Here is a 19,765-nt window from a genome sequence, read left to right on the forward strand (position 1 = left end):
CCCTTAGACCAGAGAATTTTGTTTCTCATGGTCTGAGAGTCATTCAGGTGCTTTTTGGCAAGCTCCAGGTGGGCTGCCATATACATTTTACTAAGGAGTGGCTTTCATCTGGCGACTCTACCATACAGGCCTGATTGGTGGATTGCTACAGACATGGTTGGTCTTCTTGAAGGTTCTACTCTGTCCACAGAGGACCTCTGGAGCGCTGACAGAGTGACCATTGGGTTCTCAAAGATTGAAACAGTATAAACTTGAGTTCAATTTTGAGCTTCATGTTAAAGGTTGTGAATACTTACGTACATGTGCTTTCTCATTTTTTTTATATTTAATACATTTGCCAAACAATTATGGGGTGTAGTGTGTAGACTTCTGGGGAAAATGCATTTAATCCATTTTGGAATAAGGCTGTAACACAAAAAGTAATGCACTGTCAATACTTTCCCAATGCACTGTACCTGGCTATTTTTCAATTGTATTTCTGTTTGAGATAATCTACTGTGACTTGGTCTGTGAGTGTATGTAAAAAACAGTAAGTTTGTCAGGTATGCTAACAACCTGCTTTTAGCTAGAGGTTATCGACCCTTTTTCTTTTACCCCTCTTGTCCATGGGGAAGCCTCTTCGTCTAAAGTGTTACCAAGCAGGTCTCCAATACCTTTATCTGTACCTGCAGTACTCATGTTGTGCAGCTAAAGAATCATTGGAGGCTGATGTGGTTCCTTGCCATTCTCTTGTTCTTTTCCCAATTTTGTTTTCCCAACTGTCTCTCTATGTGCATTTCTTCCTTTCTTTCTCTCTGTGCTTCTGACTCTGTCTGCTCACCAGGTCGGCAACTGACTATCTTCAACAGCCAGGCATTTATAAAAATTGGGGGAACAGAGAAAGGCCGTCATTTCCAGGGTCAGATCTCAGGCCTATATTACAATGGCCTGCAGGTGCTGAAGCTGGCAGCTGAGGGAGATCCCAACGTCCAGGTCCACGGGAACCTGCGTCTGGTGGGGGATGTACCATCTGTCCTCACCACAGACACAACCTCTACTACCCCCCTGGCAGACATGTCAACAACTATAATGGAGACCACCACCACTATGGCCACTACCACCACCCGCAAGCAGCGCTCACCCACCATGCGGGACAGTGTTACACAGGTGAGCAGGAATCATGAAATTTGCAATGGCTTCACATTATGTTGTTGCCTTACTGAATGAAAGACATCACCGGCTGATATTTTACGAAAAAATAATGATAATCAGGTAAATAACGAACAAGTGACTTAAATAATGCTGATTTAGTAAGTTTGCCCAGTAACAAAGAAATGTCAAAGGTAGTTTTTTTTAAGTGAGACAGAATAATAACAAAAAAAAAAATCCAAAATAATCAATAAAAAATTTCATTTGCATCTTTATGATCAATCAGCAAGGTTTTTGGCTCCTGGTTGTATTTTATACAGGCAACGAGCTGAAGTTACTTGTATAAAAGATACCTTGTTACAGATGCAATCAATTTATACAGATTCCAATCTCTGCATCATGGCCAAGACCAAAAATATTACCAAGGATGTCAGAGACAAGACACAAGAATGCATTAGGCTACAAGACCCAAAGAAGGTGAAAAGTTTGGTTTGATTATTTGCAAATAGAAAATCATAAAATAACTGACAATCTGGAGCTCTCCGGAAGAGTTTCAATGATAAAGAGAATGGTGTGACACCAGCTCAGAACAACTCTGGAGGAACGTAATGACAAGGCAACTGGAAAGAGTGTCGTGAAATTGCCACCTGACCAAAGCAGTCGGGAAATGCCAGCGGTCCTGATTCCCCTGGTGTTTTTCTCTCGTTGACTAAATCTAGCCAAGCAGAGTTGCGAACTGGGGAACCAAGTGCTCCTGGCAGTGAAGCTAGACCTTGAGGAATGGCAACACTGGTTTGAAGGGGCAGAATATCTGTTTATGGTGCTTACTGACAACAAGAACCTTGTCTACATTCAGGAAGTCACGTGCCTGAACCCTCATCAGGTGTGTTGGGTACTCTTCTTCAACCGCTTTAACTTCCATCTATCCTACTAATAATGCCAAGACTGACTCCCTCTCTCGTTGCCACATGCTTGAAGAAGACCATACTCCTCCAGGACCCATCAGATAAGATAAGATAAGATATGATAAGGCATGGAGCCCCATGAAAGCAGCCCAGCTACCACCCCACCGACCAGGCAATATGGCCATCGACCTACTCCCATGCACCACACCTCCTTGAGGTCACATGTTCTCCGTTTCCAAGTCTGAATGCTAAGCCATTGAACAATTCAAAGCCGAAGCCCTCCATAATGGTACCATCCATTCATCCACCTTGCTGGCTGGCGCGGGGTTTTTTTATGTCCAAAAAAGATAGAGGTCTCCAGCCAAGTATCAACTACCAAGGCCTTAACAGGCCTTAAAGAACTGGACCCCCCTGCCACTCACGAACACCACCCTTAATGCCCTCTTGAGTGCTGCTGTGCTCATGAAGACTACAGCATGCCCTTTTCACATGATCCAAGCCTTTCATTCACAGCACAGTCATTCATCATCAAAAAAAGACCTGTCAGATGTGGGCACTGGTGTCATCCTGTGCCAACAAGGTCCAGAACAGAAATGCCACACATGTTGCTACTTCTCCCGTAAGTTCACTCCAACGCAGTTACAGGGTGGGGGACTGTGAACTGATGGCAGTCAAGTGTGGGTTAGAGAACGGGCATCACTGGCTCCAAGGCAGTGACACCCCCTTTCTGGATTGGAAGATTTTGACTTATCCTACCAGCCCAGCAGCCACAACACCAAAGCAGATGCCATTTCATGTAAACACTCCCCCAACACCAATCCCACCGAACCAACTCCCATAATCCCTCCAGCATGCATTGTGGGTCCTGGTTGCTGGAGACTCAAATCTGGGAAGCCCAGGCTGCTGACCCAGGCCCCACTAATGTGCCACCAGGGTGTCTGTATGTCCAAGAGGCCTGCAAGTCAGCAGTCTTGCAATGGGGGCATTCCTCCACCCTGTCCAGCCATCCGAGGCTTCAACACACCACCTTGTTCATCCGTCGGGCATTCTGGTGGCACACCATGGCCCAGGACATCAGACCCTATGTTAACCCTGTGATGTCTGGGCCCGGGCTAAGACACCCACATCTCCAGTTGCCCAATTCCAACCACTCCCCAACCACTTCCCGTGCCCCAATGTCCCTGGCCCCATATCACGCTGGACTTTCACCAATTTGCCTGTGGCTAAGGGCATGAACACCATCGGTAGTGGACCGGTTCTCCAAGGCCATCCACTTGATCGCCCACCTTGGCCTCAATCACCACAGCCAACCTACTTCTTCAACACGTTGTGCGCCTCCATGGGTTCCCCCAGAATGTCGTCTTGGATCAAGGACCCCAGTTCACCTCAGCCATCTGGAAGGCTTTCTGCCACTTCCTCAGAACCACCTGCAGTCTCTCCTCTGGTTATCACCCCCAAACCAACAGCCAGACAGAGAGATAACCAGCAGCTTGGGCAATTCCTGCGGTGCTTTGTCACCTCACACCAAGAGACATGGCCACGGTACCTGCTGTGAGCAGAACTCTCCAATAACCTCTAGATCTCCTCCTCCACGGGTCACAGTCCTTTCAAAGTCTCATGGCTACCAGCCTGCCATTTGCACCGACCAGGTACCAGCAGGTGGGGTCTCCGCTCGGCTGCTGATCCAGAACTACAGACAGACTTGGACGATCTGCAATTCTGGTGGCCACACGCCACACTGCTCCCCAGTATGATAAATGCTACCAAAGATGACGGTGCTTCTAGCTGGGTAACTGAGGGGGCTCATGGTCTAAGTAAGATTGATCCTTTTTATTGTCTTAGTCTTCCAGTCCTGTCCTTTGCCTTCCTTCTTTGGTTTGCGAGTGGAGGAGTTTCACTGGCTTCTTTGCCACATCCACATTTGACCCACATCACGCTGGAGTTCATCACCAATTTGCTTGTGGCTAAGGGCATGAACACCATCTATACAGGGAGTGCAGAATTATTAGGCAAATGAGTATTTTGTCCACATCATCCTCTTCATGCATGTTGTCTTACTCCAAGCTGTATAGGCTCAAAAGCCTACTACCAATTAAGCATATTAGGTGATCTCTGTAATGAGAAGGGGTGTGGTCTAATAACATCAACACCCTATATCAGGTGTGCATAATAATTAGGCAACTTCCTTTCCTTTGGCAAAATGGGTCAAAAGAAGGACTTGACAGGCTCAGAAAAGTCAAAAATAGTGAGATATCTTGCAGAGGGATGCAGCACTCTTAAAATTGCAAAGCTGCTGAAGCGTGATCATCGAACAATCAAGCGTTTCATTCAAAATAGTCAACAGTGTCGCAAGAAGCGTGTGGAAAAACCAAGGCGCAAAATAACTGCCCATGAACTGAGAAAAGTCAAGCGTGCAGCTACCAAGATGCCACTTGCCACCAGTTTGGCCATATTTCAGAGCTGCAACATCACTGGAGTGCCCAAAAGTACAAGGTGTGCAATACTCAGAGACGTGGCCAAGGTAAGAAAGGCTGAAAGACGACCACAACTGAACAAGACACACAAGCTGAAACGTCAAGACTGGGCCAAGAAATATCTCAAGACTGATTTTTCTAAGGTTTTATGGACCGATGAAATGAGAGTGAGTCTTGATGGGCCAGATGGATGGGCCCGTGGCTGGATTGGTAAAGGGCAGAGAGCTCCAGTCCGACTGAGACGCCAGCAAGTTGGAGGTGGAGTACTGGTTGGGGCTGGTATCATCAAAGATGAGCTTGTGGGGCCTTTTCGGGTTGAGGATGGAGTCAAGCTCAACTCCCAGTCCTACTGCCAGATTCTGGAAGACACCTTCTTCAAGCAGTGGTACAGGAAGAAGTCTGCATCCATCAAGAAAAACATGATTTTCATGCAGGACAATGCTCCATCACACGGGTCCAAGTACTCCACAGCGTGGCTGGCAAGAAAGGGTATAAAAGAAGAAAAACTAATGACATGGCCTCCTTCTTCACCTGATCTGAACCCCATTGAGAACCTGTGGTCCATCATCAAATGTGAGATTTACAAGGAGGGAAAACAGTACACCTCTCTCAACAGTGTCTGGGAGGTTGTGGTTGTTGCTGCACGCAATGTTGATGGTGAACAGATCAAAACACTTTTTGCTTTTGAGTGTCCTTGCAAAGAAAGGTGGCTATATTGGTCGCTGATTTGTTTTTGTTTTGTTTTTGAATGTCAGAAATGTATATTTGTGAATGTGGAGATGTTATATTGGTTTCACTGGTAAAAATAAATGGGTAAATATTTGTTTTTTGTTAAGTTGCCTAATAATTATGCACAGTAATAGTCACCTGCACACACAGATATCCCCCTAAAATAGCTAAAAATAAAAACAAAATAACAACTACTTCCAAAAACATTCAGCTTTGATATTAAAGAATTTTTTGGTTCATTGAGAACATGGTTGTTGTTCAATAATAAAATTATTCCTCAAAAATACAACTTGCCTAATAATTCTGCACTCCTTGTAATGGACCATTTCTCCAAGGCCGTCCACTTGGCCTCAATCCCTACAGCCAACCAACTTCAACACATTGTGCGCCTCCATGTGTTCTCCCAGGATATCGTCTTGGATTGAGGAAAACCCACTACACGCGCTGTTTCTATTCTGTTTCCTCTCGGACTGATACATATTAATTTATTATTTAATTTATGTAAATGTGCAACTTGATTATTATGAGCAACCCAATGTTTTTGAATATATTCGGCCCAGGTCTATAAAGATTTTATTAGGAAAGATGAAGATGAGAGAACAGAAGAGAATTGAGAGGAGAGCTATCCTGCATGGGGGGATTTTCAGGTTCTCCCTTACAAGGCCGCACAAACTGAATTATGATTGGCTTATAGGCTATATTAACACGCAACACATGCACACATTCTCTTTCTCTTATTCAGTTGTGTGCACGCTTCTCTCAAGTGCTCGATTCACATGCCACTGTCTCGCATGCAGTTTACGAGATATTTCATTTAATTTGCTGCCATTAGGGAGACCCTATCAATATGCAAGAGTCTCCTAGAATTTCTGGGAGACTTGGGATACCCCCTGAGGATGATGTAGAGCATTGGTTCAGTGCTTATCCATAGTTAGAGTCATCTCTCTTTGCTATTTACCTGCTTGATTTATGTGTTTTGACCCTGCTTCTCACTTGCTCGGCTCACTGCTTTCACGGTCCAACCATTTTTCCGACTCCTCCCTGCCTGACTCTTCTGCCCTGGTTTGCCCAGACCCAACTAGCCCTTGACGATTCGCTTACTAGACCTTACGGATTTCCTGGTCTAACTTTGGATGCCTGCGTCACACCACCACTACGACGCCTCAGCTGCACAATCTCTCTCACACCTCGAAAGTGTGGCCCAATTCTTGTTCATCACTCCACTGAAGGCCAGCAGCTGATTTACAGCCTCACTCATCATAGTCACGCCAAACACGTACATCCTGACAAAATGTCTATGCATGCGTTCTCTACCGCCCCTATGACAACCACCCCTCCTCTGTTTATATGGAATCATAGCCAGACTTTTGAAGTAAAAATATTCAAATATTAATAAACTGCATGATAAAAGAATTGTTGGCATTAGTTAAATAATGCATTAACTTGCACTAGTATGCCTCAGGTCCCGCATCCTGAGAATACATGGTATGTGTGTGTGAAAAAACATGTGTGCGATTGCATACTTTTTTTCCCTTGCAACACAAACCTAACAGTTTCATGGTATATTTGGTACTCATATCCTGCTTAATACCTTTAAACAATGAGAGCTTTCTGCAAAACTGGGTAAAAGTCAGGAAAATTCCACTAGGACAGCTTAACTTTATATGCATTTATTTTTTCCCCTAGCATATTTGGTTTTCAATTGAATTATAAGGGTTATGGGTTACATAAAATGTAGGAAAATCTTTTTTCATCACAAAAATCTATTTTAACAGGGTTGTGTGTTGTATATCCATTATTGTATTTAGATTTCAATGCTTTATAAACAGAAAATACAGAGAAAATTAGTTAAAGTACAGTTCCACTCTTAAGTCTTTCACAGGAGCAGTGGCTGTGTAATTAGAAGTTAGTGTACTGTTCATGGTGTCTATGGTGGGCATTAAAGCATTGTAAAACTGAGGAGAATAGAGTAAAAACTTCTCTCTCTCTACACACAAAAGCACTGTTTTCAAACCTCTTCAACTTGATGTTACCTGGCAGAAAGTGGCATGGCACAATAGAGGTTAAAAGGATGAATATTTTCTAATTTATTAACACCAGTAGATTATTATTGCAGTTACATGTAAATATTGTATGTAAAAAGGTACCAATGTTACAAAGAAAACCAAAATGACAGACAGGAGGAAAATATAGAAAAAACACAGAAAAGCCTGAACAAAGCTTCATAGACATCACCTGATCCAGGAGAAAAATGGGAGGAGAGAAAAGACTCGAGAACTGGAAGGCCCAGTTCCGATGGAAAAGAAGCTGAGAAAAAAAAGTCCCCGCTACCACATGTGAACATCCTTTTTGAACATACATTTGACCCACAGGAAGTTGTCACAGACCAATCAGAATTTGTTGTTTCTGTCGTCATGCCCTCAGAGTCTCCCGTCTGGGGCAGACAAAGGCAGGGTGGGGTATCACAAAAACCTGTGGCAGGCATTTCACACCTCTTGCCATTTGCCAAAGATATGGAAAACGGAGGTGTTGAATCTCTACGCAAAACAAAGGTGCAGACGTCCCATCTTACAGCATTAACCTCACCATATGATGAACTAATTTTTTCTGTAATGTCAGTTTCAACTGAAGGGAATTGAATCAGGAAATAAAATAGCACAGGCATAGTTGCTGTTTAAACCCATGTTTGGCATGCCCAGAAAAAATATGAGTGGCATATGCGGAAGATTGTGAGAATGGTTACAGACAACCCACAGATCACCTCCAAAGACCTGCAAGAGCATCTTGCTGCAGTTGCAAAAGCTCATTTAGGTAAGCCAGAGTCATTTGTGAACACAGTGCTTTGGACTGTGTCAATAAACATACTTGGTCAAAATATGTGATTCTGATTCTGAAAAGCACAAGATAACTGGCAATATCGAGATTAGATGGACAACAATGGATGTCTGCAGGCAACCTTGAAGCATGATGGAGGTCCCTTGCAGGTCTGGGGCTACAAAGGTGCATGATAAACAGGCACAGGAGTCGAAAATACAACAAAGTCTTTATTTGCATCATGCATTCAGAACTACCCTAAAGAATTGTGAGGAGTAGCAACTCAACAAATTATGCACTCACATCAGTATTCACTCACATCAATAATTGTGATAATTATTGTCACATCAGAAAATGCTTAAGAGGGAAAACAGAAAGTCAAGACAGATGCAGGGATGGTGTTGTTATTAAGCACTACAGTGGGAGGCAGGTGGGCATCCACTCATCACATATTATTAAATCTCATCTGCTGATTAAACGAGGAAGAAGAACAAAGTGTACTAAGGATTACAAACTGCTGTGCTGGTAAGTGAAGCTCATTTTAAATATGGGGTTGACCTTACATTGCATATGAGGATAGGGTAATCTTTCAAATGCCATGATGTTCACTTGGCATATTTTTCTTGTCCTAAATCTTCAGGGACTAATGAAAACACCAGTACATAAATGTATCCTCAAACCATGGACTGATGCATAATGCTTTCCTTAATGCTTTTCATAAGAGTAAATGTTAGTTTTCTCACTGTTCCTTCATGTTTCTCCTTTTCTTCAGAATACAGATGATCTGTTAGTAGCTTCAGCAGAGTGTCCAAGTGATGATGAAGATCTGGATGAGTGTGAACCAGGAATTGGTGAGTCCAGCCTGCTAGTTTAGTGTACAATATTGGGGACACATAAAACACCAGTAATATATTCATATATGAAAATCTACTAGTCATGCAGTTGGAATTGCTCAAAGTTATTACCCATCCTGCCATATCTTATTATAATCAGGGCTCTAAAATACTGATGTGAATCTGCAGCTAATGTATCTCCTGAAATATTTCAGCTTGAAGATGGTAGTCTCATTCTTTCATAGCACCTCTTTAATTCTTACTCAGTTCTCCCCTTCTGAGCATAACAGCAAATATATTTTCCCATTGTTTTTTGCCTGTTTAAAAAGGCTCTATTCAGACAAGTGTTAGGGAGTGATGAGTTACATGTAATGACATTATGTAATTGAAGAACATCCGCTATACATCTGTCATTATAATGTAAAGAAAAGTAAAAATAGTTATAAATATAAAATAACTGGCATATAACTGGAAGCCTTTGGGAGAAGGAACAAACTAGTGGTAAAACTGTAACTAAGGTCCCACCCAAGGTCCCACCTTGCACCACCCTCATGCCCTCAGATATTCTTGTGACCTGAAGTGTGATTTTACCTGTGGCCTAGCCTCTAACCTGTTATCCCAGTGAAGTTAAATAAAAAAATGCAGAGATTATCAGGCCCCTTAAAATGTTCAGATGATAAATGGGCTTCTTTGCTGCATTCTGCCTAAAGCAAGTGATGATCTGCAACCCTACAGTCAAAGTTCAATCTGAACTTTGTTAAGATTTGATGCATTGTCACTCGACCAAAAGAAACAAAGCACTGAAGTGGGCTCTAAAACCAAGATAGAGGAGAGGTTGATTACAGCAGTAATTTATAAATGATTATAGAAATTTAGTTCAACCATATAATTGTGACACCATGAGGAAGGCAGTATATATAAAAAAGAGATAACTATATACCATGGTTTGTCAACTGAAATAATGAGGTAAATTTACCAAATGCAAAATGTGGTTGAAGTAACCTAGTGTGTAACACATACCTAGAAATAAGAGAAGGCATAGCTCTTAAGAGTGACTGACACTGAAATTTGTGTCACTTAACTGACCCTTTGGAGGTTGCTGGATTGGAGGACTCTCCACATGATGTGTATCCTGAAATCACTCTTAATATCTCATGAATGTTTCTATCTACCCTGTTTCCAGGCGAATTAATCTTTGGCCTTATTAGGCACTCTTAATTACATCATGCAGTGTGGGCTATATTCACATTCAAGAAAATACAAGTGGTATGTGAATGGTGCAGCTACACACATAATAAACTACAAGTATATTGATACACAGACACATAGAAAATACTTATTGGCTTTGTGGGGGACAAGGGTAATAAATATGTATTGTAGCTGTGTAACTACCTCGCTGATCCTATGTTTATTTTGACATTCAATTAGTCAGTATCCTCTGTTTCTGCTCTACCTGTGGGATGTCATTTAAAGTCAGTTGGCTATAATCCAGTTCAATCAACTGTGACCATCTGTTTTCAATAATTGATTTTGTGTAGAAAGTTGAGAATGGCACAGCATGTCTGCAGTAAGATACCACCAGTATAGTATGAGAGGAAAAATGTGAAAATATGAGAGGAAAAAGGAGTTTGCAGTGACTTGCTTCAAAATTATATTTATAGTGTATGTTAGGTTCCATTTCAGGTTATGGCAGAGTTACAATGATGCAGATATAGGTCTTGTTGCATAGTTCTTAAAATGCATGTTATTACCTAGGAAATCATTCAGTACCCTCAATTATCTCATGTCTAATTGTTCATTTTAAATGCTAGTGTCCAATGTTTCTTAATATTGAGTAAAATCTTGTTCTGGGACAGATATACATAAGTAGGGTTCTAACATCTAAAACCATTAAAACACTGTCTGCAGATGACTGCAGATGTCCTTTTTAATGAATGCAGTAAAATTATTCCTTTGTATAATATTTAGTAGACGATTCAATTCTATGAGTGAAAATAAAGTCATGAAGGACAAGTAACATGCAAAAAATTACATACATCTGTTTGCTCTCTTCTAAAATGCATGTTACGAAAGTGCTTCTTTTGTCCTTTTTTCCAACACTATGTAAAATGGCAACTTTATAGATGAGGCATCACATGGATGAGCATAGATGAGCATCACATGACCAGGTCTCCTGCTCTGAATTTTTTTTTTTATATTTTCTGCTTGCGTTTGCTGCAGCAAGCAGAGAAAGACGAAGAAAGATATGCATTCTCTAATTAGTCTGACCAGTGAATTGAGTGAAAACATATTACACATAAAAATAACCCCCACTATGACTAGGATGCACACTAAAATTACTACAGATCATATGTGTGTTCATTCACATTGTTTTTGTAGTGGGTGCACCATAGCTAATTCCAGACCCAAAATCAGGCACATTAAAATGCTCCGAGGATAAATGTTAATAGGATATTTTGCATTTTGCCTAAAGCTGCACATTTACATCAGTTTTAGTGGTGAGGGTGTGTGTTGAGCTTTTGCCAGCTGCATGACTGAACAGACAGATTTTTTTCTCTGTGTTTGGGAGATGAGAGGGCCTTTAAACACTCATTGAAAACCTTACTATTAAATTCGTTGAATTTCATAGTCTTCACATTTGATAAATGTTTGTATGTCAGTCTCTTATGAAATAGTTGTGATTGACTAAACTGTAGGATATAGTGCTTACTATTGCATCCCATGCTACAACAAGACACATTATAGCAGCATTTATGATTCTGACCCCTCAGTCACAGACTCACATTTAATTGGGAAATATGGATTTTAACTGTATGATTTATATTTTGAATATACATATATGTATATTTTTGGTATCCTACACTCATGCACACACTCGCATTATAACTACCCAATCAGTACTTACTGTTTGGAATAATCAAAAGCATACTTGCAATGAGCGGAAAAACCAAACCAACCTACTTTTTTTTTTGGGGTTTTTTTTCGATTAATGTTTTTTTCATTTAGTGAATGGAACTAATTAACCTCATCAATACCTTTCAGCTGCACATTGCAATTTCAATAAGAAGCAGTTGGTTCAATAACAGAACAATTTACTGTATGCAAAAACATGATCTAAGTTTATTATAAACCTATTCTAAAGCCATGCTCATTTATTAATGTTCTATCAGAAATTTCAGTTTTTAATGCAATTCAAAAGACATTCATACCTTATTTATGACACATTAAGTAAACGTAGAACTATGCATTTAGCTAAAAAAAAACAAAAAAAAAAAAAAACACCATATAGTGGTGATAATTAATACAACTAACAGTGGTTATTTACTATGGGTAGTAGACACTGGCATTTAGGGATCTGTCCAAACAACTTATTGTTTGCACAGTTATATTTAATTTGTAAAAAAATTAAGCCCATTTCTTTTGAGGCCACCAGGCAGGGTTCAATGATATACATACAGATATATTATTTTTTATTTTTACAAAAGGGAGTGGTTTGTTTCCTTTTCATTTTATATTTTTAAAGTGGGGGGGGGTTGTTTTAATACTATCCAAGAACAATGTTACACAGCTTTCTTTTTGTAATTTTTTTTCATGCTAAAATCATGCGGCCAATTTGTTGATGTAAGTGACCTGAACTCTGTGGTTTGCTATTTTATTTAACCCATCCAATCAGAGATCTAGAACCAGACAGCAAGAGAGTTATTCTAGTGTCCTGTAGTTAATGTACTAATGTTTATTAACACGTACAACAGTAACATGAATTAGATATGTAGTCAAGATTGAGGTGACAAAGTACTACAGCTGAGTAAGATTTTGATATAGATTTATTAATAACTCTTGAGCCTAGGTTTGTGAATAATGTCTGTTTAGACTTTGAGCTACTTAAATAGATCTCTAGCAACTAACTAAACATGACTAACTGTTTAACTAACCTCATTCTAAGTATTAGTATTGTTCTAATAATGATTAATGTTGTTTTCTTTAACTGTTTTTTTCCACCACTATGATGGTCACCACTATGATGGTCTCTCTAACACTCTCTCCCCTGCATTCTCTGTTTCTTGTCCTAGGAGGTGAATTAGTGTTGCCCATTATAACAGTGGACTCCTTAGACCCCCCATCCATCGCCACTCGCTTCCCTGTAATCCCCCCACCTCCTACATATCGTCCCTTCCTCACCTTACTTGAGACCACCAAAGAATCCCTCACACTGCACAATGGCCGCCCCCCATGTCCCCTGGACCAGGAGGACTGCGAGGAGCCCATTGAGGTATCTGCCTTTGGCTCAGGTGAAATGACCGAGTCGGACGATGAGGACTATTACAAAAATTCACCCCTCGTCACCGATCGGATGGTCCTGCCGCCACCTCCGGCTGCTGAGGGGGGCATGCCAAACTCCCGTGACCACCAATTCTCCCGGCCTCCTAATTCCCATCGACCCCCACTCTCTTCCACCCCCACAGCCAACCCAGAGCAAATTGGCCCTCGGCTCAAACCCGGCAGCCACATCCCTGCGGGAAAAATGAACACCCGGGACCAGGTGCTACTTCCACCAGTCCACCCTTCCTCTAATTCTGAGCATCCTGGTGGGCGATCACGACACATTCCAGGTATAACCTATCCTCCCAATTTCCTCCCAGAGTCTACGTCACCTGATCGAGGCTCCCCTGGTGCTGTGGAAGTCATTCGGGAATCCAGCAGCACCACAGGGATGGTGGTGGGTATTGTAGCGGCAGCAGCACTCTGCATCCTCATCCTTCTCTACGCCATGTACAAATATCGGAACCGGGACGAAGGCTCTTATCAGGTGGACCAGAGTCGCAACTACATCAGCAACTCAGCTACTCAGAGCAATGGAACCCTAGTGAAGGAGAAGCAGACAGGCACAGCCAAAACAGCCACGAAGAACAAGAAAAACAAAGACAAGGAGTACTATGTTTGAGCTCACCACATTCAGAGAGAAATTGGGGGATATGGAGATGTGGAGATTAGAGAGAGAAAGATGGAAGAGGTGAGGGAGGGAATGAGTGAACTGGAAAAGAGAGAGAAATTTATCAGGGTAGCAAACAATTCACAATATATAGAACTTCCTCCATTTCTACTATTGTTTCCTGTTCCACATTAAAACTAGCAGTCACATGCCATACCCCGGAAGTCATTCTAATAGCTCACTCTCTCATTTTTTTGCTAGTCTGATTGGCCAGATAATGTATTATTTAGCATGATTATCTGCCTATGTGATGATTCATTTAGCAGACCCTGTTTTGCCTTGATATAATGGAAATGCTGCCAAACATGTCATTATGATGCCAGAATGTGCCAATATTCATGATGTGTTTCCCATAGGTCGTTATAACCTTTATGGGGGTAATGTCGGCGGTATTATAGAGGCAAGTGAGACAAAGTCATCAGTCCAAGAAAAAATAAATTGTTGGGTTTTGGCATTACAACAGCGTGTCACTGTGACACTGTGGAGCTGGTCTTGCAATGGAGAGAATGCAATTCAGTGTAATAACAGCATGAGTGAAAAGATTTAAGTTAAAATGCAATGGCTTGGCCACAGTAAAATATTGCCAATATATATACTGTTGAAGTTGCCACCTTCTCTGATCAACGTATTTATTAATCCAACACCCATTGACTCTCTCTCAATTCCTCCCTTTCCCTCTCTCTTTAGCCATGATCTCTGCCTCGTATAGTCTTTTTTCTCCCAATTGGTGCTCATCAGCTGATGCAACATTACTCTGCTGTGTTTAAAGCATGTAGTACTGATGAAAAAAGTAAATGTTTGTCGGGGAAATTATAAGAGCAAAATATAAAAACTTCATGCTTCAAAAGAAAAATTATGACAAGTAAAATAAGAAATGAAGTGAATTTTACAGATGGTATGTTTAGTCCCCAAACTCGTTGAGACCAAAATCCCTGGTCATATTGTTCCAGCAGATTCCTGTCTTGTGAAGGAAATATGTTAAAATCAGCACCATCATGGTCATGAGAAAATTAATAACTTCAGAAGACTCTGTTCGATATTAATATATGTGTATAGACGTTTCAGATATTAAAGGACCTCACCAACAGGGCACTCTAAGATTATTGTTCATGAATAGGCCAGTGTCTGATGATGCCAAGATGGCCAAGGATTGTAAGATGGGCTACCCATTTCTCTCCATCCACCAAGTACTCCTGTGGGAACATTTCAAAATGTCTGTGGAAAATGCAGCCATTATAAGGAATTGCAAGAAAATGAGAGGAATTTTTATTTATTTCTATGTTGTTTTAGAAAAAAGTGAAAGACATTTTATGGCAAATCTACTTTGCTGATACCTCAGCAGTGAAAGGAACTTTTTGTTGCATCGAACAATGGCAGGCATGGCTTTTGTCTCACAGGTTCGAAGACTAATGACAAAGGGCAAGAATGAATCGATGGAAAAAAACTCAAAAAGACCCATGCACATACACACACACATTTACTGAAATCAGCAAAGTAAAGGCTCCTTTGAGGATCGACTGAACTCTAGTATTCCAATTTTCTCAACTTGATTAAAAGAACTAAACTGTACCATGGCAACAGAAACAAAAAAGAAATCAAGAAACGTTTGTGAAATGTCTAAATATTTGAATTTCATCCCATTAATAACAAAAAAATGTTTTCCCTGCTATCATTCCTGTTTGGAGAAAAATATATATACAAATGAACAAATCTGGGAAACTTAAAATTATATGTTTTTCTTTTATTTTAGTTTATTTACTGCTCAACTGTAATTTGATTTGCAAACACTGCAGTAATTCTTTTTTTCTCTTAGTCAAGGAGGTCGGATGCCTAACTCTGTTACCATTGGGGCTTTTTTCTTATTTCCACTTGACATTGTATGTAACCATTCCTTGCAGACCAGTCAAGCCACAATCTCTTTTTAAATTCATATTTATCTTATCCTACAAGACTGGATTATTTGCAGTACACCATATCAAGTTATTTGGCTCAGTCCATCTTTTTGGTTGTTAATTTTGTCTCCTTTTATTCATAGTTTTTATTCCATGACACTCCCAGTATCTTCTTGTTCTTTCTAAATGTTATTGTAAAGTGTTCCAGTGAGATGAATCTAATTATGTGTACATTATCAGAGAGGAATACAATTGGTTATATACTTCTTACAATCTGTCTGATGTGTTTTTTACAGTTGTGTTTTTAAATCTACTGCCTTTTCTGGCCCTTATTTTTCCTCTTTCTATTCTCGCTTTGGAGGGGCTCATCAATTAAATAGTTATTTATTAATAGTTATTAAAAGTTTTTGTTGAACTATAGTACAGAGTAAATAGCACAGTGCAGCACATTTGTCCTCTACATTTAACCCATCACCTTAGTGAACAGTTGCCAGCCATGACAGTACCTTGCTCAGAACTGGCAAACTTCTGATTTGAAGTCCTGTTCCATACCAGGGGCCAAAACTGCCCCATACATCAAGTTTTCTTCACAATTTACAAATAAATAAATGCTACTTGCTAGTAATATGCGTCTTTGAGAGGAGGGCTTGCCTACACACAGAGCAGCCCTTATTGTTGGTGTGCAGTTATTTCTACTACCCTGACGATGAAATTAGGTTTTATAACCAAATCAAAAAGATGGCAGTTGATTGAGGTGATTGACAGCACTTACTCAGTTATTCTGAGTCTGTTCTGTTCTGTCTATTCTGTCAGTGCATCACAGGTGCAAATAAAGCACAGGGTCCTCTCTACCTCCTCCTTTATTCCTTCATTTTCTTTGTTCAAAATGCCCACTGCACACAGTGGTATCAGTGGTCTGCTATTTCTGTTGTAGACATCCTTGGACAACAGCAAAATCAAAAGAGTTTAACAGCACTTAACTTCAAGCATTTAGAACTATTCAATGTGAGATTCACACTCACAATGTGCTATTTCTGTGCAAACAACTCAGCAAGTAAGATGTCATTTAGAATGGAATTTACAGCAAAACTTTACCTCTCCCTCATCATAAATAATGTTAATAACCAATTATGTTTGGAATGACAATGCTATGATTACTGCTCATACATGCTCTCCACCCCTTGCCTACTCCACAGCCTTCTTTATTTTGTTCATGAAGCTGTCCATGCAAATTTTCAAGAAATTCCAAGTTGTTCTGAATATCAGCATCCAAAAGATATATTTACTGTAATTACTTTTTATGTTTGGTCAGAAACATGGTTCATGGATTTGGTAATGTTTAATGATTTTGTAACTTATTTATGTAATGTCAATGAGTTCCAGCAGAGCACAAAGAGACTCATTCAATTTGACCAGACTAAAGACAAGCAGTCATGTAAACTCTGAGGTTCAAAAGGAAAGAGATCAGAGAGCACAGTTGAGATCGACCCCCAGCGTCATGCTCCAATTTCCCCTTGGTTTCATCATACATTTCATCCAAAAATTCCAGCTTGGACAAGTGCTGATGTTGTTACAGACATGTCACAGACATCCTTAAATAAGATGAAAAGAGCAGTTGAATTGCCAGTTTGAATTCCCCCAGTACCACATTGTATTTTATTGTATTTTGCTTCAGTTACTGACGTGTTCACATGGACCTCTTGAAGCTCTAAGGTGCCTTAGAGCTTTAAAGAACCATGGAGATTTCTATAACCCAGCAATGTTCTCCACTATGTGATCCAGTGCGGAATAGTTGTTTTATATTGACTGTTGGGTAAAGGTGGGGAATGCTTTTTAAGCATCAAGTTTCAAAATTAGAAAGTCTAAGGTACTAGTTCTATGAGATGTATCAGTCTCTTCTTAGACCTTCCTATTTTTCTTCTAAAGTTTCTGTCCTAATGACCAAAATAGGTTTATGTTTCTGATGTACAGTCTTGCACATTATGACACAGCTTTAGTACTACTTTTTTACGGCTGACAGAATCCCTTAACTTTTGACTGGTATGACACATACATATCTAGTTCAAAACACACTAATAATGTGCTCGCACATAACTATGAGAGAGTATGTAGAGTGGCAAGTACTAGTGTCTACAAGTGCCATCTCCGGGTCAGTGATGACTGCTTTTGGTATATGAAGAACTTGTTCCATCCCCAGTTGCACAGACACACAAGTAGATTTCTCCCACGTCATGCTCCTCTAGCAGGGTTGCCATAGTTACAGGGTCTTGTCCTCTAGAGGGTGCAGGCTTTGGTTGAGAGCCAGCTGTGGTATAGCTTGAGATGGAAACACAATCCTGAATTCACATCAGCAAGAAAAAAAATGCTAAAAAAAGCTAAATAGCTACTTAATTAGTAATTCACTCACAAGACCTTTAAAGGCACACAGGCAGCTTCATACCACAAACTACAGGAAGCCCAGCATGCGTAATTCAAGTCCAAATCTGTTTAAGAGTCTAGAATTTATTTGTTCATTCAGAAAGCATCTCTGTTTTTATATGTATTTTGTCTTCAACCAACCAAATGTAACTAAACAAAAGATGGAATAGAAGATATTACACCTACTGAAATAAGACATGGTGAAAACGGAAGGCGTATTTACAATGTTAGTCCAATGATCATTCAAAAGTGCCATGTTTTCCAAAATCCTAAACTAATTGAACAAATCAGAAAGACAAAAATGAGTCAGAGTGACAGATCAGCTTACTGTTATATGTTTATACATTTTGGAGAAGTCACAATTGCAACAGAGGCATTGTGACATGAGTGTTTTTAATCACACCCATAACCCAAAACATACATACATACAGATATACTGTACGTTCATTAAAAAGCAGCTCTCTGACTTATAAGGCATAGAATACCTTAATGAAATACATTTGTAGAAAATGCAATGCAGATTTCCAAAGAGAAACCATACTCGGAGAAATGTTATTAATGTTAACATTTCAATTTGCAAATACTTTAGGTTAAATAAAATGTGTTCACATATGTGTCAAATATGTTTCACCACTCTTTTAGAGGATGTTTCCTGAAAGTAAAATATGTTAGTTTTGAGCTAACATAATACAAATGTTGATTTCAAAAAGCATTGCTAAATTGAGTTCTCCCTAAATTGAATCAACAAACAGACTTTGCTACCAGGGACAGGGTGGAGCGATTTCAGTTTTGTGCTTGGTTAAGTAGTTCAGATCTGTTTATGCTTCAACTGGTTTATTTCCTTGGTTTAAAAAACTTGATCAACCATTTCACATTAAGATAAATGAGAATAACCACACATCAATGTGTCGTCCCAGACAATTTTGGCTAAAATCATTCAAGATTAGAAACCTCATTTGAAATCAGTCAACAGTCAAACATCCTTTCATTTTTGTTATTTCTGAGGATCTCACTATATGTATAATTTTCTCTCATTTGTCTCATGTTTATAAGAGCATTGACGCACTTTAAATATTGAGTATAATAGATACAATTGTGGTCAGAAGTGAAAATATGTGCATGAATGTCATGGTAATTTAGGGCATTCAGTCATTTCTTTTAACTACTACTTTCATGAGGTGGAATAATTTGTGCAACATCTTTAAGGATTTCAAAATTATACACAATTTTTTACTTATTTTGCAAAAAATGCTGCATAATGAAATTAACATATAGGACATATGAACATATAGCCGCTATAGCACATTTTGTACATTGTCTACTTATTCCTGATCAGTTTATTTATTTTAGGTATGGTAAAAAGGAGGTAGACCTGAATGCTGCATCCAGTGAATCCCCTAAAATACTCCATGTGGCAGCTCATCATTGAAATGCTGACAGCTTATTGGACAGGTAGTGTATAGGAAACAGAGAAAGAACAAAATGTGTCACATAGTGTCATGCTATGTTGGTTGCAGGATGAGACACAGGTGCTTGACATTGTGAAAAGGTGAAGTTTAATTTGCAGAGAAGAACCACATGT

The 19,765-nt window shown here is 39.9% G+C and overlaps 1 protein-coding gene across 9 annotated transcripts in view; it reads left to right on the forward strand.

The window, feature by feature from the left end:
- Positions 1-16,035, forward strand: part of LOC114786960 (neurexin-2-like) — a 196,735-nt gene extending 180,700 nt beyond the window's left edge. For 5 of the 9 annotated variants that reach the window (XM_028974605.1, XM_028974624.1, XM_028974614.1 and 2 more), the window contains 3 exons: positions 824-1,146; positions 8,823-8,901; positions 12,954-16,035. In XM_028974605.1, coding sequence (XP_028830438.1) covers positions 824-1,146; positions 8,823-8,901; positions 12,954-13,825 — 1,274 coding nt within the window. In that variant the 3' untranslated portion in view covers positions 13,826-16,035. The remainder of the gene's footprint in view (positions 1-823; positions 1,147-8,822; positions 8,902-12,953) is intronic. The other 4 variants (XM_028974674.1, XM_028974665.1, XM_028974634.1 and 1 more) reach the window with 3 other exon arrangements.
- The last annotated feature ends 3,730 nt before the right edge of the window (positions 16,036-19,765 follow it).

Source organism: Denticeps clupeoides, chromosome 1 (assembly GCF_900700375.1).
Source record: "Denticeps clupeoides chromosome 1, fDenClu1.1, whole genome shotgun sequence".
NCBI lineage: Eukaryota > Metazoa > Chordata > Actinopteri > Clupeiformes > Denticipitidae > Denticeps > Denticeps clupeoides.